Source organism: Ostrinia nubilalis, chromosome 6 (assembly GCF_963855985.1).
Source record: "Ostrinia nubilalis chromosome 6, ilOstNubi1.1, whole genome shotgun sequence".
NCBI lineage: Eukaryota > Metazoa > Arthropoda > Insecta > Lepidoptera > Crambidae > Ostrinia > Ostrinia nubilalis.
The window spans coordinates 16,165,133-16,187,030 of NC_087093.1; the positions used below are offsets into that span (position 1 = coordinate 16,165,133).

The following is a 21,898-nucleotide window of genomic DNA, read 5'->3' on the forward strand; positions in this document are numbered from 1 at the left end:
AACACAGTTATTTTGCTAGTACTTTATTAAGTAATGTAAACAGTTATGAAGATTTCAAATTGATGTTCAAAAACTAACCTGTACGTGTCTTGTCCTATGAAAGGTTTGATCTCTGAAGATGCCCCGGTGCTTATCCTGACGGATGCCACTGCACTCTTATTTGGCTTCCCATGATCAGTCGCTACAACAGCCAACTGCGTATCTCGTTCGTTTGCCGGCAATGCACTGTAGTTCACGAATATTGCCCCAGTCACAGCGTCAATGTAATACCCCTTGGTCGCACGGAGAATCGAATAAGATATTCTGCCATTGTCTCCACTGTCCTTATCCTTTGCTTTCACTGAACCAATCTCCAATGTACCACTGCCTTCTGTAATAACATAAAGATAAAATATTAGTACGTAAAACTCTAAAACCTATAATGCACAATTTTATTGTGAGTAATATTCTTACAGGAATTGACTTAGACGTGTCTATGTTATTTGCTTTATTTAGATTAGTTTCTCTAATTATAGTTATAAAAGATTTATGAGACCTACCAGGCAAAATCCTATTGTAAGAGATGTCATCAAATATAGGAGCGTTGTCGTTTACATCCATCACTTTTATTGTAAGCGTAGTCCGTGCGATATGTTCACTGTCAGAGGCGGTTATGTTTATTTCATACATGATCTGCGTTTCGTAATCCAACGGTTTATTCAGGACTACTTTGCCACTGTATCTGTCTATAGAGAATCTGTTATCCTCCTGCAATATGGCGTATTTGAGAGGCGGATATGTGTCCACGTCATTCGCCGTAACAGATGTGAGCACTGTGCCAACTTCCGCTCCTGTAAAAATAAATAAGAAACGTTGAAACACTGACGGGACTCCCTCATACGACTGCCGTTTTAACGATTCGCAAATAAAATCCTCTAAAACAAAACCACTGTCGACGTACAATGATATAAAAACAAACAAAAAAGCGAGAGACAATGAACGCGGACCGTTGGGGAGGCACCGCTAAAACATGCACTCGAAAAAAATGTAATACCATCCAATAAATATTGATCCTAAAGGAGTCCCTTTTATTTAATCTCGGCGCTGGAATCAAAAAGTCGCAATGTAAGCCAGTCGCGGAGTCAAGAATACAAATTATGTAAAATGCCTCCCTCTTTGTGAATCGCTTTTTGTTCTACCAATTTATTTCGAAAAGTCGATAGGACGCCCTACAGCAATTTAAAACCGAATACGTAAACGAGTAAAAAACTTGGAAACGTACCTTCCGATACGGAGATGAGATTCGGTGGTGGGAATGTCGGTTGATTGTCGTTTACGTCGACGACATTGATCCGGAGGGTAGCAGTGCCGGTCATTTGCGGGTCTCCCTCGTCTGTGGCAATAACTGTCAATTTATACGTCTCGCGTATCTCGCGATCCAACACTATGTTCGTCTTGACCGATCCGGAGAACGCCGGTTCTATAATAAAGGCGTTATCGTGGTTCCCGTCTACTATATGGTATAGGATGCGCGCGTTCACTCCCCGGTCGCCATCCTTGGCCGCGAGCTGCACGACAAACTCGCCCTTAGTGTTGCCTTCCAAAACGTTCGCTATGTATTGCTGCTGCGTAAATCTAGGAGCGTGGTCGTTTTGGTCTAACAGATTTATTGTTACGTCGCAATAACCGTATAAGACTGGCGAGCCCTCCGTTCGGGCGACCACAACGAGCTGCCTCTTCGGTCCCGGGTAAGACTCGTAATCCAAATTTGCCGAATTATTCACCCTTATAACGCCTGAGTTAGGGTCTATCTCGAAAGCGTATTGATCGTTTCCATTGCCGATTTCGTAAAATATTTTTTGGCGGCGCCCGTCACTCCTTACAGCTGTGACTTGGAGGACGTCCTTGCCATTGGGCATGTTTTCCTCAATAGTAACATTATACGTAGCATTCTGGAAATTCAAAGTAGGGGTCTGATCGGAGAAATCGCCAACCCGAATTTCTATCAGTCCGACTGAACTTTGCGGAGGATTTCCTTTATCTTTGGCAATAACTTTTAGATGAATAAGTTTTCCATTTTCACTGGCCAAGCTTTGTGTCGCTGTTAAAAGTCCTGTGGTTGGATTTATGCGAAATTTATGATTCGAAGAATCCATAAGCTCGTAAAGTATTTCTGCATTAGTTCCTATGTCATTATCAGTGGCCGAGACACACAATAAACTTTGTCCGGGAGGAGTCAAAGTAGCAATTTGCTCTCTGAATGGGTATTTTGTAAATATAGGTTTGTTGTCATTCACGTCTTTTATGGTGATTTCTACAGAAACCCTTTGAGACCGAGCAATATAGCGCCCCTCATCAGTCGCCACTGCTTCAAAATGGTATGCGCTTATTTTTTCTCTATCAAAGTATCTGCAAAGAATCAAAAATTGTATTAAATATTATTTTAAAATATGTAATCGTTAAAATAAGATGCGCATTAGTGTTGTTTATGTATGATAAATGGACACTTACCCAGTGGTAAAAACGATACCAGTTTTATTATCAATTCGAAACAATCCCTGGCTTTCGTTTGCCAATGAATAAACGATACGTTTGTTGAATCCCAAATCGGCGTCAGTGGCTCTTACTTTTATAACAGAGGTGTCGATTGGGGCGTCTTCTGGTATGGCAGCTGAATAATGTCCAGTGTCAAATACGGGGTCGTTGTCATTTTGGTCTTCCACCATAACGGTGATATTGCAGGACCCTTGCAAAGCCACGGGCGATCCATGGTCAAACGCCGTAATTGTTAGATGATATTTGGACTGAGTTTCGCGATCTAGCGTCTTAGCTGTTAGCTTTCCAGTAGTTGAATCTATTGAAAACTTGTTCCCATTATTGCCAGATGTAATGCTGTATGTGATAACTCCGTTTGCACCGATATCTTTATCCATTGCTGCGACAGTATGAATAACCTCTGGGTCATTATTTTCTGGAACGGACAATGGGTAACAAGATCCTGGCTTGAAGCTCGGTGGGTTATCGTTGACATCCATGACGCTGATTGACACAGTCGCGACATCGAAGTTGGTTGTAGACTGAAATGTACTAGAGTCGGTGACATAAACAGGGAACACGTAGTAGTCTCTTTCTTCTCTGTCGATTTTAGTTTTTACTGTAATTGTTCCTAGGCGAGGGTCAATGATGAATTTGTCGTCAGCTACTCCTTGTGGGATTACGTAAGTTAAATTACCTGAAATACAAAGAAAAATTAGCACATCATTCTAATCAATGAATATTAATTGTTTTAAAATACAGATAACATATTCAATACATACCAGTATTTCCTCTCGAAGACTTTGCATTTAACCTGGTAACAAAACTACCGGGACGAATGTCTTCACTTATGTTTGCACGGTAAAAAGAATCGGTAAATCTAGGTGGCACATTAGTCGACTCCTGCAGGTTCAGGAATAAAAGCATGTGGCTCTGTCTTGGAAAAGGAACCCCATGATCTGAGGCTGTAAGGTTCAATTTGTATTGCCCAGGTCGAACTCTCGCTATATCAGACGAGTATTTCTTTGATGAAGTCAATTTGCCAACCTCGTACTCCATAGAAAAGTAGCCGTGCTCATTTCCACCCGATATGTAGTACGATATTTTTCCATTATCTCCAGAATCTTCATCGACCGCTAATGCTTGATATAGCGAACCTGATAAAGTGCTCAATGAGACTGTTACTTTCGACGCTGATACAAAAGTAGGAACATTATCATTTGCGTCTAGGACAGAAATATGAACTGTAGCTGATGTGGCCATTCGCTCAGATATATTCGTAGCCAGATCAGTAGCTTCAATTATTAGCCAATACTCTTTCAACGTTTCATAATCAAGAGGCGATGTCAGCGTAAGTGAGCCAGTCAAAGGATCCAAGTTGAAAACATTTTTGGTTGACGGCAAAGAAGAGACGACGTGAAAATTTAACTCTCCATTTGGGCCCGAGTCCGCATCTTTAGCGGTGAAATTGTAAACAGTCATTCCAATGGGGGTGATTTCAGATATTTCAATGTTGATTGGATCTTGAGGCCATTGCGGCGCGTTATCATTCACATCGACGATTTCTATCCTTACAGTGACAGCGCTGCTTTGGGGATTGTTCGTAGCCGAAGTGTCCAATGCTCTCACTTCTAACCTATATTCATCTTGTATTTCCCTGTCTAATTGTCTCGCTACAACTAAAGAGCCAGTGCGTCTGTCTATCTCGAAAGTGCCATGCTGGTGGTCTGTGGTCAATGGCATCAAAAGATAAGAAATCTGTTTTTCTTCGTCCCCATTTATCAGATTATCTTGAACATCGCTATCACAGCATGCGACTGTACCGACTACGTGGCCAATTTCAGCGTTTTCCTTGACCTAAAAATGAAATATTCATTATAAGTATGTAGGTACATTTAAAAATGTACTATTTCATCACTTGTTGTTGTGATTACTTACTTTGAAAGACAAGCTGGAGCTAGTGAATGTTGGTCTATTGTCGTTCAAGTCTAAAACCTCCACTTTCAGTTGTCTAACGGTTTGTCTTGGTGGTTTCCCTCCATCAGTGGCAGCTACTGTCAGGCGGTAGATAGATCGTTCTTCGTGATCTAGGACTAAAAAAAAATTGTATTTATTAAAAACACTCAACCATAATAAATGCAACGATAATCTTAAGGCTAATGAAGGCAGTATAATTTATTACCTGTGCTAGTTTTGATAACACCTGTGTTGGCGTCAATAACAAAAACTCCGAACCCGTCTATGTCTCTCTCATTCAAAATGGAATAAGTGACCGATGCATTTATTCCGTTATCTCTATCAATAGCCTTGACTCTTGCCACCTCCGCTCCAGGTTGCTGTTCCTCTCTCACACTGACCACATCTTCACGAGGATCTATTATTTCTGGCGAGTTGTCGTTCACATCAGTCACTTGTATCAGAACAGGCACGCGGCTGGACCTAGGCAGCCCACCCTGGTCCCGCGCCTCAGCGAACAAAGAATACGAAGATTTAAATTCACGGTCCAAAACTTCCTTCGTTGTAATGACGCCTGTAACAAGAAAAGCAATTTAAAAAATGAACGACCTCAATAATCTTTAGAAACATGTGTATAGCATAGGTATTTACCAGATTAAAACCTAATCGATATTTGGCCATAATTTCCAGTATAAATCTAGACTCAATTTCGGACCCTGTAATGAACACCGCGCACGTCCTAAGCAAATTTCCCACTGATAAGACCGCCAATACGTCGCGTAAGAATTTTGTCAATTTCAAAACGATTATCATGGAGTTCAACCCCGAAATTAGGCATTCATAAAACAGATCGCCCGCGGCAGAATACCTATGATTATCCGAAGGTCCACTCCGTATTGGGAACCTAAAAATCGTGATGACAGAAACGGGGAAGGACGATAAACGTGATTTTATAAAATCGCAACAAACGATAACGATCCTTCAATCAATACACATAAAATCGATTTTGGTGAAGCATTCGAGGAACTTGTCGGAAGATAATAAGATGTGGCAGGGACCGCCGTAATGAGCGATGTGAAGCGGGCTCTAGAAAAAAAATGTTCATCGTTATTTTCTCCTCTCACAAATATTGGAACCCAGAGCGGGTTTTGTTTTGAGAATAATATTGTTGAGTTAAAAGCGTACGAACCGTGAATTTTCACGGTGAAATCAAATTTGAAGTCGAGATTGCGTCACATTTTAAGGCTGATTAACTAGTGATATTGATTGCAAGTTTTTTTCTCATTGCAACGATGCATTAATGTGTATCATTATAACGATTTATAGTCACACGGTGCCAAGTCAGATTCCAGCTACATTTTACACCTATAATTCATTTGAGAACAGATGAAAATAAAAGGTATCCGTCAACAGAACGAGTTGTAGGTCCGTGCAACGTCCTACACGTACATTTGTAACGTATGAGATTTAAATACGCGACGACAGTATCTGGCCGTGGTAGGGCTGTAATAAAACATGGAAGAGAATAGCCAGGCTCCTACATAGCAATATTTTAATAATAGTTAATGGCGGGTCACGACGCATGCGCGCGCGACGACGTTTATAATTCGCAATTGACGCGCATAAATTCATAGGGGGCTGCCTCCCGTAGTGGGTATCTGGTCGGACTAGTAGTGTGACCTTTGGGTTAAAAATCGCCATAAAGGATTGATTATTAATCAAGGTAATAATGAGACACCTTTCTAGATACAATCTCGTGATCTTTGATGAAGTTTCCAATTGACTCTTCATCGGCTATCGATTGGAGGGGTCATTACAACGTTTCCAATTTATTGTTAATTTAGAAGGTGCTTATTACGTTATAAGTAATGATTGAGGGGAAAAGATTAAACTGTTTAGCAATTTTGCCACCCAAATACGTTAAGAGAGCACCTGTTCGGATCTGAATGCTCTATCTCGAAATCGCGCCATATACAGCCGTCATTGCGAATGATTTACGCATTTCGGTGAGACAGTAAAGGGTAAGGTCTAAAGATTCGCTAACTAGCTCGCGGGGTGTTGATCGAAGATAAGCCGAATTGAGACGGAATGATCCACCATTCATCAGTCAGTTAAACCACGATAACGAAGTGCCAACCCCCTTTTTTGCTGACGCCCATATCGAGAATTTTAAAACTCACACGATTTCAACGATAAGAGTCGATGTTATCAGCCACTTTGCGTTGATTGCGAAGCCATGATGCTCCCATATAGGCACTGGTCCTTGTCAAATCCCGTAAGTAAACAAAAATATAAAATCACATGGAAGGACATGGGCAAATATTAACCGTCTCTGCTCCCTATTCCCTTAAATTGTGCAGGTATTAATGTAATGTTTGTCCGAATTGTTTGGACAGTCGATGAGTCTTAGGCACAACATACTTTGGGTTTTAGCTTTCAAAGTGCCGGCTCGATAAACAAAGCTTCGAGTGGCCGCTCGCCGGAATAATTCCTCGCCTGATCAAACAGTGGAGACGACTCGCTCCTCCGTGGATTACGGTAAAATTGCAGTGTTATCCAATAAAACGACGAAGATTATTCAATTATTCACCGCTTGCCATCTATTAGAATCTTTATACTATGTTCAAGCATTATAATTTGCATCGTAATGGACGGGTACCAGATACAACTTTCAAACCAGTAATGAGATTACTAAAATGGAATTAAATCAAGTAGCATCACTTACCAGATACAGGGTTTACATTGAAGCTCGTGTTGGATGGGAAGAGGCTGTATCTCACGATGGCGTTTTCTCCTAAATCCGCGTCTGTTGCCGATATTTTCCCAACGAAAGCGCCGGCTTTCTGGTTTTCTTCGACATGAAATTCATATGCGGGCTTGGAGAAAAGTGGGTCGTTATCGTTCGCATCTAGTACGTTTACAACGAGGCTAGCTGATGCTGAGAGCGGGGGTAGACCATTATCAGTGGCTGTTATGGTCATTTTGTGTCTGGCCGTTGTTTCTCTATCGAGTGGTTTGGCGAGGTACACCCAGCCCGTAGCCGGCTGTACTTTGAAATAATCTTCATTGGTCGCATTTCCATCTGATACTATGCGGTAGGTTATACGCGCGTTGTTCCCCGTATCTTTATCTACGGCCTGGATTTCTAAGATCTGCAAAGAAGAAAGGTTATTTTTGTTAGTGTGTTTATGTAAATGTTCAGTTATAATGCAAACATTTTAAAACTGTGACTAATTAGTTAAGTTCACCTAAAACCAATGAGAATGTGATTGAATATTAGAATTAGGCTTATTTTACCAGAACTCTCATAAAAAGTTCTCAATTATCATCATGATTTTTTTAAGACAGGTACTACAAAACGTTTGTGTATCACGAAGATACTTACCTTAGTGTTAACAGCTTCGGATTCCAGAACGCTAGCGCTATAAGCATCATGTTCGAAGATTGGAGGATTATCGTTGACATCTTGTACATCTACCACCAGGGTCAGGTTGGCGCTTAGAGGTGGAGAGCCACCGTCCTTTGCTGATATTATCAGAGTGTGCTTGACTTGGTTCTCGTAGTCCAAAGGCCTGTGGAATTAAGATTTTTTTAAGATCAACAGTGTATTTTTTTTCTGTATTCCCATTTCTCTTAAGTTGCAATAGGATCACCTCATGGATTAGTGTTTTAACTGTACTAGAGAAATTCCGTAAACAAATGCCATGTTCGAAGGGGTCAAAGCTTTTAACGTTTATAAACTTATGCACTGACTCTGTTCCTGTATTGGAATCGTACATTCGACGCGATTCTTATCGCTTGCATATAAATCATTCAAATTAAGTCGGTCGCTTAGTACAGTGCGCGACGAGAAAATGTGTTTGCCACTTTTAAGCTTAATTTTGTATTTATTTAGGTCTTATTTTATCATTTAATCATTTGTAATAGAAGCTAATTTAAGACTGTAATAGCCGGTATTACTTAAGCCTTCCGTCAAAATTAACTTGATTATTATAATTTAAAATAATAAATATTATTTCTGCTCCGGCCATGAGGTTGATGTAATATAACTAAAATAAAAAATAAACTACTAGTCTAGTACATAAACCCAAAATCCTACAAAGAAAGAACTCCCTAAGTTTATCTTGTGAATATTCTTCTTCTTGTCGTGTCGACAGCAAACCTTACACAGTGTCAGCCCAAAACTCGACCACAAGAGTGGCGTTGTCAGTAGCCTTAATTAAATCATCCTGCACATATTAAAGTAGATGAAACATTGAAACTACCCCAAAAGCCTTACCTCAATAAAGTGACCAGCCCATGCTGCGGATTCACAGCAAACGTGTTCGGTGGTCCAGTAGCAGATACCAGACTGTACGTCACCACTCCGTTCTTGCCTTCATCCTCATCAGTGGCCCTGGCTGCGTAGACCACGGAACCAATGCTGGCTGACTCCGCAACCGACACCTTTACTGATGATGTGCCGAATTCTGGTGCGTTGTCGTTCACATCTTCAAGCGTGATTTGGACCTGGAGATAACGGATCGTGTTATGAAGCATGTAAGATATCTTTAAAATATTACAGAATGTAGGTATAAAAGTAACAGGAAAAAGCAACCATCTACTCTGTCTCTTTGGTTCAAGATGAATACAGATTTGATAGACAAAAGTCAAGTTTATTAGTTATTTCAGTTTCAAAGGAAGACACTACCGATGTTGAATTTAGTGACTTTTCGTGCTGTTATCAAAATTTAAGTTGCTTGATGTATTCTGATTATGAAGGTGTGGAAAAGTGGAAAGTTCTCAAAACGCTTTAAGTTTTTTACTTCACTCTAAAACATTTTCTATTTTTTCTTGCTTGACAAAACTTGGCTTGGAATGGTTAATCTTACTATTTACTACTACTTACTTGGGTCTGATCATAACTGGCCGAGTTCCCATTGGTAGCCTTCACATTCAGCAGGTATGATGACGTCACCTCCCTATCCAGCTGGCCCGTGGTCCTGATGGTGCCGGTCGCAGCGTCGATGGTGAACCGATGGTCCACGTCACCAGATACGATGCTGTAGCGGACTGGTTGTTTACCTGAGGCAAGTAAAGAGTGCTATTAGAATAGTAATTATAGCAAAAAGTATCATCTTGTGAGGGTAAAGCTACGTAAGATACCTATTTGTTACATACAAATACTGTCATGAAAATGAAATTCGATTAATAATAAAGACAGATTAAGATAATGTCTCTCTGAAGATCTTGAATAGCTTTCATAATAAAATATGTAAGTACCTGGACAGATGGTCGTCACTTTACAAATAATTTGGAAGCAATCAATAAGGTCAGTACTTATTTCACTTAGTATAGACGGATATTATTATTAGACGTATTCTATTAAAAGAATAACAAGTCTAATAAAAAAATATTTTGGTAAATGATTTGAGATTGTTGATTTCCTATTTAGGAGTCCTTAAAGTTGATTAAACTCAAAAACTAGCAGACTAACATCTCTTATCAGCTTTTATTGCTGCCTATTAAGGTTAATGCTGTATTAAATCAAATGCTCCCTCCCATTTAGTTTGAACTGAGAATATTTCATACAAGACGGTTCAAGGTTTGATGACCTTAGAGAGAAATAATTAATTATCTTATTACAACTTTTTTATTTAGGAAAAAGCCCTGTACTGAATAATCCTCCTTCTGGTGCAGTCAGGTAAAAAGTCAGTGTGTATTTTTAGAGGATCAAACGATTCGACCAATGTAAATCTGCTTAGGTTTCTACAGGGTTTTTTAGTGCCAATTTCATATTTCTATCTATCTCTATCACTCATGCCAGCTTCTTGATTTGAGCGAGAATTGAGAGATAGGTTAGATTAGATTCGAAAATATGGAAACCATTGAATAAATTATACCAACATCATGAAGTAGGGTCTATTTCTCATTTCTGCTAGTAATAATATCTACATGATGTATGATACAAATTCTCGTTTAATATTAACAACGAATTAACTACAGTAACATTATTATAATCATTAAACTGAAATCAAATGAACATGAACTAACTACATCACACCCTTTATTAAGCTTTCGACTCGAGAAAGTATCATAAATAATGATTTAGACCAGATATCGCGCAAGTCAGCGAGGCTAGAATTTATAATCTATCATTTTAGACCCATTTCATAAGCGTCCTGTTGCTTATGAAACTCAAAATTTGTCGGTTTGTTCCGATTAATTAGATAATCATACGCCAAATTATACGCTTAGGTAAATTTTGATTAACATCTATAAATTTAATTTATCAATAGAATCTAATTTACTATTTTAGGCAGGAAAACCTGTATTACCTAAATAGTACACCAGTTTTGGGTTAGTAAACTAACATTTGAATCGATATTTTTGTAGTAAGTATTGTCCAGACAGCAGGTAAAGCTCTTATACAAACAAAGTGGTTAGAATTTCATGTGCTGTGGTCTTCAGTAACTCATCAAACTCATAGTAGAATGTTGGAGTTGTCAAAATTACTGATAAAACTGTACTAAAATTGCTCTTGAGGAGCCTTTCATGTCAATTACCTATTATTTCCTTGTCACGTCATTACAAAAATCTTTATAGGTAAGCCTAGGCGCAGACCATCGATTTTTCGTCGGTCGATAGTTTAGTCGGGCAGTTGATCAGTATGGGCATGCATGGAAGTGCGCACATTACATCGATTTGATTTGGCTGATTCTTCATACAAATTAAATTCGGGCCCAACTATCGGCCAACTAAAAATCGGTGGTCTGCGCCTAGTCTAACAATCAATTTTAATGTCAAAGTAGTTCATAAAGTAAATTTTTGATAAGGCAAAGATCTAATGTTGCAGCATTTTAATATTATTTAGTAAAAAAGTTTCAAAATAAAACCTGAATACTTAAAACTCTCTAAATTAAGATCGTTATATTATGTGCCTAGGATGTTCATGATATTGACACCATTCGAGTTATCAACCGATAATTACAGCTCGTCAACTGAAGTAGGCTGTACAACAGGTTTTAGGCCTGGCTGTAGGTATTGTCTAGATATTTATTTATTGCTAGCACGCCAGGTGTAAAATCAACCATTATTTTTCACACCGATGCCTTTTTAAAACTTAATAATAAAGTTACAAATACTTTAATATTGTCAATATGTCAAACTATACATAGTAATGAGATCCAATTTATTGCTAACCGTATCTAGTGTTACAATAATCATCGATACATTTTATATTCAAGAGCTAACTGTAGTAAGGATTGATCCTATTTGTCGATAATTTTATGTCTTAAGTATATAAAAATGGAGAAAAACAATAGGGTCCCGTTTTTACCCTTTTGGTACGGAATCCTAATTAGTCAGTGTCATATAAACACATTTTTCTTCTATTTTCATTCGTAGCTACCTGAACTACTATTTTCATACATAATCACTTAAAACCCCTTGCGCTCGCGCATATAGGACTTCTATTTTTAAATATTCAAGATTCACATTTAAAACACTTGAAGACACATCGATATCAGTAATTTTCTCAACGACAAAATGAAACCAAAACACACTTTCTGTGCAATTAGGTAAATAAATCTTAATCACCCAAAATTTCCAAAACTAACCCAATTTTTTCGCAAACCCCACTGTAATATCTATCAATTTTTAATTGGCAGTTCTCTCAACAATTTAAAGCGTTCATTGTAGATTTTTTTTTCCGTCGAGTCTTTTTTGCGTTGGATTTTTTCGTCGGTCGTTTTGGGCAGGCCTGTTGACGTGTGGAGATTGATATACAGTCGCTTTGGAGGACAAGACAAAGGGGGAAAGGGGGGGAGCTTGCTCTTTGTTCCTGTCCCCTTCGGTCCCCTTTGTTTCTTATACAGTGATGCGACTCGTCTTATTTTCGAGATATTCGCCTCGATTCGGCAGCTTTTGCGGTCCGTTTCCCCAATTTTAGGGTTTAACGCGAATGTTTTATTTTGGACCGTGAAGGTAATGCTGAATTGAAAGGTGAAGCAGAAATGTAGAGATGTTCATTTAGATTGCAATGAGCTCGATAATTTTATCGACGAATATTGCCTATTTTATCTTAAGTGTTATCAATCGATATTATCTTTCTGTATTTTATGAATTAAGGTCTCAGTAGTTGATATACCAAAGTGGTATTAAATATAAAAATACAGAATCTCAACATGCCAGTAACTCGTCACAATCAAGTTACTTTGAATCGGAAGCGCATTTCAACATCAAGTCTACGATATCTTATTAAAATGGCAGCATTTGCATTTAAGTATAATAATAAAGATTCGTTCCTCTCATTTTGTTAAAAGCCTAATTAATCCTTTTAAATATTGACGGTAAAATATAGAGGCAATAACCCTAATCATAATTAAAATCTTTAATTTACGCCCCTAAACCTTTAAGGATTTGATTTAGACCCAGACCTCTGTTGGCCTAAGACTTGAATTCGTACTTTATTTGAAGCTCTTAATTTTCATAAAGTATTAAAAGTTTTATTAACTTACCACTGCTACCTACAATATTATTTATGATCAAATATCCTCAAAGCAATAATAATATTACTTTTTGGAGTAGTCTAGCTTTCCATGTTGTTCTTAATTTTTTTCGTATTCCACATAATAGGTAGTGAGTGACTGATTAAAACTTACATTCTAACCCCCTTACTAATAAAAAGTTACACAGTTGTTAAACACTGTTTTAAAATGACGTCATTTCCATACTAAACGTCACTGTAAATCACTGTTCAACGAGCGTGTAGGTTTTATTAGTAAGGGGGTAAGTAATGAAATGCAAGTATACAGGTTATGATCTGTATACTTAAATCTTGTTGAGTTTTTTTGTATTTTTTATCATTGCCAATTGCCAATTCATTGACAGATATAACTTGATATTGTTATCGAACGTTTTGCTACGTTTTTGACAACAAGGTTCGTTAGCCGTCGCATAGCGTGTGCATTACCGACTGTCGCTTTGCCAAGTGAATTTGCATCCCGCTTCTAAATAGTGTTGTAGACATATCGATGGTTTCACTATCGATGTCATAATTAAATAATGTCTAGTGTATCTATTCTACATGAGAAATGCCTCTGCACCTATGTTGAAAATAAAAGAGAATATTGATCTACGACATGATTAATTTCTTAGATGATAATTCATAATACAGGTCGGTTAAAAATAATGCCAAGTAATGCCAAAGATGTAGGTACATTTTGTAAAAGTAAAAAAGCACTTCCAAGACAAATGGCATAATCATTAGCCAAGACTTTCAATAATCTTAATTTTACATACATATCATTATTATTTAATATTTGATGTGTGCATTGTTTCGTTCTTTTAGTAATAGTGCATCTGCTTCCTCAAGTAAGATCGCATTGCTTACTAATCAACTCTTAAAACAAACATTTGGTGATCAAAGTTTCCTGGTTTGAAACTAAGTAGAGTTCAAAACCAGTGTAGTTGCCCATCACCCAGATCGGCTGTATCTCCAACTCGATCGATGTTAATGATTTTTAATGAATATCGATATCCCACTATCCACTACACTGCTTCTAAATCGGAATCATTAAGGCCGCGATTATCTCTCTCACGAAAACAGGGCCCAGTACAATTAAGTGTTGTCCAGATTTCTTCGTGTGAATTGTACAGATTTTAGATTGAATAATTAAGGAGCTAGGAGATTGTGTGCGGTATCGAAGGACGTTCGGTTTGCATCGGTTGAAAAACTTCTTTAATAAAATTAATTGATGAATAAGACAAGAGACAACAATGGATGCCAATTAATGGCATACTTGCAGGAATGAGGTTTTATTAACACTTTAAGAATAGTCAATTATACCTACCCATGAAAATAAATAGTAGAATGGATGTCTGTGAAAAAGTGGTTAAATTAAGCGTTGTTGTGCAAAAAGATTTAAATTTTGATCTGCATCCGTTTCTGATATACCTATTGTTTTCATGATCAAATCAAATCTAAATACAGTTGTCCCAGAATGGGTGAACTATCCCTGAAAAATATGAAAAAAAATAAAGCACATAAAGACAAAGATTTTTTTTTGAAAAAGTGAAAACAAATCAGCTTTGCTTAAGTATCTGGCTATAATTGTTGCGTTTGGAGTTTATTTGTACTTTTTTCTTACTAATATTAATTTGTACATGATCACTTCGTTTATCTGTAAACAAACTTTTGAAAATAATGACTAGATTTCGAGTTAAGAGCACTTTATTAAAAAAAAAATCCTAACTAAATCATTTTTTTTTTCATATTTTTAGGGATAGTACATTAGTAGAGCTACCTCCCCTAGCAGTTTGATTCACCGATTCTGGGACACCCTGTATAAACCTGCATAAATACTTATTCTCAATAGTACAAGAGAGGGCCGTAAGAAACCCTACGTCACTTGATACAAGCAACATCGTGGCAATTAGAATACAGCAAAATTAAATTTTGCTTTAGCCGCTAACCAAAAGTGGTTTATTTCGCTTAATTAACCTGACTGATAACTTGATAATGGATAGACAAAAGATAAAGTATCACCTGTACACTAAACCATTAGCAACGGCTTCGCTGACAATTAGTAAACGATTAGATCACTAAAACGCCGGTAGTAAAGTGGGTTATAAGATAACTAAATGTTGGTTAATGCTAAAAGTAAATGCAAAAAAATATCTAGAAGAAATAGGTTATTGTAAGGCGAAAATATCAGTTCATACTGTAAGTTGTTTTTGCTTGATAGCAGAAGGTATTCTGCAGTTAGAAAATGCAGGCTATGATTTTTCTTTTTAATTTCTTTTTAAAGATGAAAATTAAAATGATAATCAATGCGAGGCATGAGGAAATTGACTAGATTATTATAAAATGCGTATGGTACTGTTAACACGCTGGTATGTAATGCAAATTATTAAAAAACTGAAAAATACTAGTTCTCTTGTCTACATTAGAGAGCTGTGTCAGACGTTAAATAAAGTCTGTCATCAGGGTTGCGACAATAGTTTTTACAATTAACAAGAATAAAGATACCAGGATCCTACAAGAAGAATGCTCTCTACGTGCACTCGAAATGAGTCTTAAGACAAGATAATTCCTAACCATCCCCACCCCAAGCCGAAGACGCTTGCACATTTAACATTTTAACACATCAATCGTGCCCACAGTCCCATCGAAATAACGCGGTGTAAAAAGTTCAAAATAATTGTGGCGGTTGCTTTAAAAAAGGAGGTCTAAAACTCGCGACAAAAACTGTCGCCCTGGGTCGATGACCGCGCAGGATTTATTCGGTTTCGCTGCGCGGGCGCTGGATCCGACGCAGGGTTGGTGAACATTTTGGCAAACCCTTGAAATGAGTCTTTATAAATGTGAGAGAAAAAATTTTTGCTTTTTCCGCCCCACTCATCCTTTACTGGTTGGGTTTCGTTGGAGACCAAGCTATAGATCCTGGTTATACAGGAGTTGCAGTGGTGCATGGTAAATAGAGGTGGGATTAGTCCCGACTAGTTAACCTCCGCATATTTAATCCAAAACCCCGGGGAACAGGACTCTATCAATAATCTCACTAATATTATAAATGCGAAAGTTTGTATGGATGTCTGGATGTTTTTACTCTTTCACGCAAAAACCACTAAACGGATTTTAATAAAACTTTACAGTATTATTGTTTATAACCCATATTAAAATATAGGTTATAATTTATAATGATCTGTGACAAACTAAATTTCACGCGGGTAAAGCCGCGGGCAAAAGCTAGTTACCTATAACAGAACTATCCCACTTCTCTCCCACTTATGCAACTCCTGTGTAGCCAGGTTAGTTTTCTTTTTGATAGTTTGACGACTAATAAAAATGCATCAAGTGATGTCAAATTTTTCAGTCACTTGGGAATGGCGAAGGTTCAAAAGGCTCGTACATCTACGAGTATTATAGCAGTTTGAACTGTGACAAAGTGATAGGACCTCGATTCATAACAGCGTATTCTCAATTTAAAAATATTAATCAGTAAAGGTGTTACCTTATTATTCCATGTAAGAAATATGAATAATTCCGAGAACTATCAGTTATTAACTGTAAAGAGGTCGGGACAGTTAAGCTACTGAGTCCGAGTGAAAATTGGCAAGTATAATGAGTGTGGCCTCTGGCCTGGTGTAACAATCAAAATCAATGACTGGATGGAGCAAGCGAAGCCAGTTTTGTTGTCGCATTATTACTAGTTAAACGAAGTTACAGAGTTATAGACATAGATATTTAAGGTTCTAAATCCAGAAATTTTCTTGACTACAGGTTCTATTTTTAATTTTATGAGAATTTTGCAGTCATTTTTTTGCTTTTCAAATCTATCAAATTGAAGGGAGTAAATTGGCAACCCTACCAAACGAACCGCATCCTTGGATTTCTCGGGATTCGAATTTCAAATTTTCAGCTCTATACGACGCAAGAGAATTGTTATAAAAATGCGCAATACGGCTAGCTCGATATACTGGTTTTGGACTGCCTTATTCGGGCGTCCCACTGCTGGGAAACTAGAATGAAAGTAATCAGGCTTATCGGAGATTTAGAAAAAACATAAAAAAGTTCACATGGTATTAATACCGCTTTGCATAATTAACTTCTTTAACTGATTGGCGTGTCGAATCGAGATTCCTTTAAATTAATGGCAAACATAACATTAATCTAGGCCTTTACGTTATTACTAGGATACGTCAGACCATCTGAGAATATCCAATAACTATACTGAGTAATAAATAATAATACTTAAAATTAGTAGGCACGAGGCGAACGATCTAGGCTTTGACAAGCTAAAATTTTCAATTACACGAAATTAATTTACGACCAGTAAATTTTGTTTATAGCCTGTCCAAATATTCCTTTAGTTTAATTAACAATAAATTAATGTAATTACATGCAATTAGTGACTAAATTATTCATTATTATTGCTACGACTCTAAACATCTTAATGAATTTAATAAGCAACGGTGTACATTCAGGCTCATCCGTAATTATTTTATGTTGATAAAGTCCTAAAATAAATATAATTATTATTAAATTCTCTCTAAAGTTACCTCATAAAAGGCAATTCTAGGCAATAAAATAAATTGAACTGGCAATCAAGTCTATACTGATTTTCAATTGTTATTTTTAACATTTAGTCACCCATCTGTCATTAAAATTTCTTAAACATTTGGAAAGTTTATAGCTCTTACAAATATATAGTTCTGCGATCAGAGCAATCGGCTAGTGCCTGAAAGTTTTCAAACCTCAGTAGATTTCAAGTAAAATTATTAAGTACTAGTGGCCGCCCGCGACTTTGTACGCGTGGATCCCGTTTTACCCCCTTCATCTATCTTACGCGGTTTAGATTTTTTCATACAAATGTTTTTTCCCGCTAACTCCCGTTCCCGTGGGAGTTTTGCAATATCCTGTTGTAACTAAGCTTTAAGTTTACTAAGGTACCTGCATGCCAAATTTCAAGCATCTAACTTAAGCGATTTAGATTTTTCATACAAAAGGATTTTCCCGCTAATTCCCGTTCCCGTGGGAATTCTTAAGCATACTATAACCCGCCCAGGAGTATTAAGAATAATTGTACCAAGTTTCGTTAAAATCCGTCTAGTAGTTTTTGTTTCTATAAGGAACATACAGACAGACAGACAGACAAAAATTTTACTGATTGCATTTTTGGCATCAGTATCGATCACTAATCACCCCCTGATTGTTATTTTGAAAATATATTTCATGTACAGAATTGACCTCTCTACAGATTTATTATAAGTATAGATTATGAAGGTAACTTCATTTTAAAATTCATTCATTGACTTCACCATTGAAATTGCCTCGCGATCAGCTACCAGCTCAGTCAGTGTCCAACTAATGCATTATTTTATTAGTGTTGCTTGGCTAAGTCGCGTCGGGTGATAAATATAAACCTGTGTGGTCCCACGGCTGCTGGTGTCAGCTAATATGTTAAATCGATATTTGATTAGGCACGAATAGACATGTAATTACATAGGATATGAGTTGCTGTTTATTCAAGTATAGCAAATATTTTTGAAAATTATAACTTGAGGGATATTTCAGACTACCAAAGAGCTTTCTTTCAGGGGTTTGATTCAATGTATGTAGTTCTTTTATTAAATATTTTTGTATGATTAATTTTAATAGTAAGATTTAGTTTTCATAAAATAAGTTAATCTTCTTACGCCTTATTAAGTCTTTAAAAAGTTAAGTAAAGCTCAATTAAGAGCTTATTATGACCCCTTAAAAGCTACATTTTAGAAATTATCCCTAAACATTTTCAAATTATGAATTTTTTCATTGTATAGTTATATAATGTACAAAACTATTTGCTTTCCAGTTAAGAATACATTATTATGATTCCCATAGCCAACCGCTCTAGATTCTAGATTCAATTTCAGTTCCATTTGTGCTATACAGTAAAAACAATACAAGTGCAATATTGGCACAGAGAAGCTATTATTACAATTTAAATGCGTCCATCGGTTTGTCCGTCCGAGGCCCAATGTATGTATTAGGGTTCAGTGCAGAGATTGAAATAAATAGAAAGCTTTAGAAAAGCTTTCGTAAGGATTTAACTGTTGAAAACTAGAATAATTTAAATTCAAAGCTTGGACATTTTTTTAATATGTACAAAAATTATCTCTGATTCGAGTATGATACAAAATTAGCGAATTTTCTACAGTATTTGTGAATACTCCAGGCCACGGAGACAATTTTGGTATGTGAAGTCTTTTTCTTGCTTTATTAATGGTGGTCAATCTTTAATTTCTAGTCACACAGAAGTTGGAGGGAGAGAAGTCTCTTAGCTATACCAAAAGGGCAGCTATAACAGTTTTACCCAGTTTTAAGAATACCAATAATTATACCTGATACCAGTACAATGATAGATATAGGTAAATATTTTGGTGGTTACGAAAAACGAAGTTCACTTGTTTCATTGCCAAAATATTTCGCGGGACTCTTCTTCTCAACCCGTCTCGCTCTTGCCGCTCTTTTTTTTAATTAGTGGATATTTATCTCGGGGCGAGCTAGTAATAAATCTGGTGGGGGCGTGCGTTTGAGCATTGAACGTAAATGTTATGGAGCTCTTTCTAATTAAACTCAAGGCTGGCGCGGGAGGCGCAAGGCATGGGAGATGTGATTTAAAACTAGAAAGAAAGAAAGAAAGAAACAAAGAAAGAAAGAAACAAAGAAAGAAAGAAAGAAACAAAGAAAGAAAGAAAGAAAGAAAGAAAGAAAGAAAGAAAGAAAGAAAATAACTTTATTTTGGCAACAACAGATTCAGGCAACAAAGACATACACAAAAAAAAAACTAAGTTGCCAAAAAAGGTCACCCACTCAGTAATATCTTGACAGTGTGACTGCCAAGACACTGATTTTCAGTGGGTGACAACTCGATCGAGCTAGCTATTTATTAGCGCACCTCGCTGGAATGCGACTCTCCCTCCCACTTATCCGCACACCTCCCCGCGTTCGCCCCGTCTGTACCAGAGCGTCGATGTGACGTCACGGCTGCCAGGTGCCAGTAACTCGATCAAGTTGTAGTGCTGTGTGACGTGTTAAAGTTTTATGATTCTAATATACATATAGGTTTAAGCTTCTGTAATGAAGCCACAAATTAAATATTATATTTATTTATAGTTCTATTCGAATAACTTTATTTATTTAAATCACAAATTAATAAAAACAAATTAAGAAAATTGGAATTATTCAAATCGCTGTGCGTTTATAGCTTGTCCCACACAAAACCTCCACAATGTGAGATCATTTTTAGATATCTTCTTAATCTAAAGATTTGATTTGCAATGGCGTTCGTTGGATACTGCTATTGCAAAGTAATTACTGGGAAATTTATTTAATGGCTTCTTCACAGATTTGGTCTATCAAAATTGATATTATAATGATAAAAATGGTAATGTCATAAAATCTAATGAGATTATAAGTCAAAACAACATTCTTTGTTGGGACCACGTTCCGTTGCGCGGTTGATTTATAACATTTAACGTATTTCTAGGCATAATGTTATAGTGTTATATTGTATAATGTAATAGCTTTTTGTGTAATTTTTCATGTTACAAAAGAACCGGTTTGTGGATGTAGCGAATAGTTTGTTAAGAACTTTTCTTGGGTATTTTTATTTTGACGATGTAAGATGACATAATTTTTTGGATTAATAAATTGTTTAGGAAACAGACATGGTTCTCTATAAATAAACATATTTTTATTCCTTTTCTGTAGCCTGAATCTACTACAAGATCACTATCGATAACTACTAAAATGTTACTACACTCGCGAGCAAAACTATGGAATCACTTACATGAAGTTGTTTCCACGCGATCTTGTGTACTAACGAATTTGTTAGTAACAAAAAAAGTGGCACCATTTTAAAGATTAAACTTTTACTTTTAAATTGATACCAAATTCATTTAAATCACACCGGTATTTAAAAAGATATCGCGGCTGATGTGAAGAAGTAAGGAAAAAGACATGTATCAACTGTTTTATACGTCGCGAGTTGCGGCCTACTTACCCCCTATAAAAACACGTGTTTTCGGATTTTTGCTTTCACACGTTGATCCATACACATCTCCGCTTTTTTTGACACTTTACCTGGGATTCTACACCTACAGAAGCAGCACAAATCGTTGCACTATTGCAAGAAGGGCTCAGCCAGCGGGCTGTCGCACGTCAGCTCCACATAAGCCAGTCCTGGGTTTCGAAAGTTTTAAAACGCTTTCGGGAGACTGGTGGCTTTATCCCGAGACCAAGTTCTGAACAGCGCCGGTGCATATCGCAGAGGGATGACCGTTTTTTCATGTCAACCTTTCTATGAAATCATCATTTGAGTGGTATCGACGTCCAGCAAGAGCTCAGAAATGTTCGTAGGATAGCTGTTAGCGTGTGGACAGATCGTCTAAGATATAAGCAATAGAATTTGACTCCAAAAAGGCCTGCCACAGGCTCGAAACTGGCGGCAGGTCACCGACAAGCACGCTTTCAATTAACTCGCACTTATTTTGATGGGTAGGCGAGTAATGGAGGCGAGTTTTGTTCTCCGATGAATGCAGACTGTGTTTGCAGTGCAGCAGTTGAAGAGGTCGGGTCTATAGGCAGCCTGGGGAGCGATTTGTGCAGTGCTGGTTCGCTGAAACAGTAGCTTATGGGGGTGGCTTGCTCGACTTCCCATCGAGATGTGTACGAGCAAATTGAAAGCGTGCTTATCGGTGACCTGCCGTCAGTTTCGAGCCTGTGGCAGGCCTGTTTGGAGTCAAATTCTATTGCTGATATCTTAGACGAACTGTCCACACGCTAACAGCTATCCTTCGAACATTTCTGAGCTCTTGCTAGACGTCGATACCAGTCAAATGACGATTTCATAGAGAGTTTGACATGAAAAAACGGTCATCCTTCTGCGATGTGCACTGGCGC

General features: G+C 37.3%; 1 protein-coding gene across 1 annotated transcript in view; it reads right to left on the reverse strand.

The window, feature by feature from the left end:
- LOC135072693 (protein dachsous) overlaps window positions 1-21,898 on the reverse strand; it is a 368,595-nt gene that overhangs the window by 3,398 nt on the left and 343,299 nt on the right. Inside the window, exons 4-14 of the mRNA XM_063966701.1 lie at window positions 9,359-9,534; window positions 8,750-8,979; window positions 7,856-8,042; window positions 7,196-7,622; window positions 4,697-5,044; window positions 4,453-4,607; window positions 3,297-4,371; window positions 2,491-3,211; window positions 1,262-2,388; window positions 540-830; window positions 79-370 (exon numbers count right to left, since the gene is read on the reverse strand). Of these exons, the coding sequence (XP_063822771.1) occupies window positions 79-370; window positions 540-830; window positions 1,262-2,388; window positions 2,491-3,211; window positions 3,297-4,371; window positions 4,453-4,607; window positions 4,697-5,044; window positions 7,196-7,622; window positions 7,856-8,042; window positions 8,750-8,979; window positions 9,359-9,534 (5,029 nt within the window). The remainder of the gene's footprint in view (window positions 1-78; window positions 371-539; window positions 831-1,261; window positions 2,389-2,490; window positions 3,212-3,296; window positions 4,372-4,452; window positions 4,608-4,696; window positions 5,045-7,195; window positions 7,623-7,855; window positions 8,043-8,749; window positions 8,980-9,358; window positions 9,535-21,898) is intronic.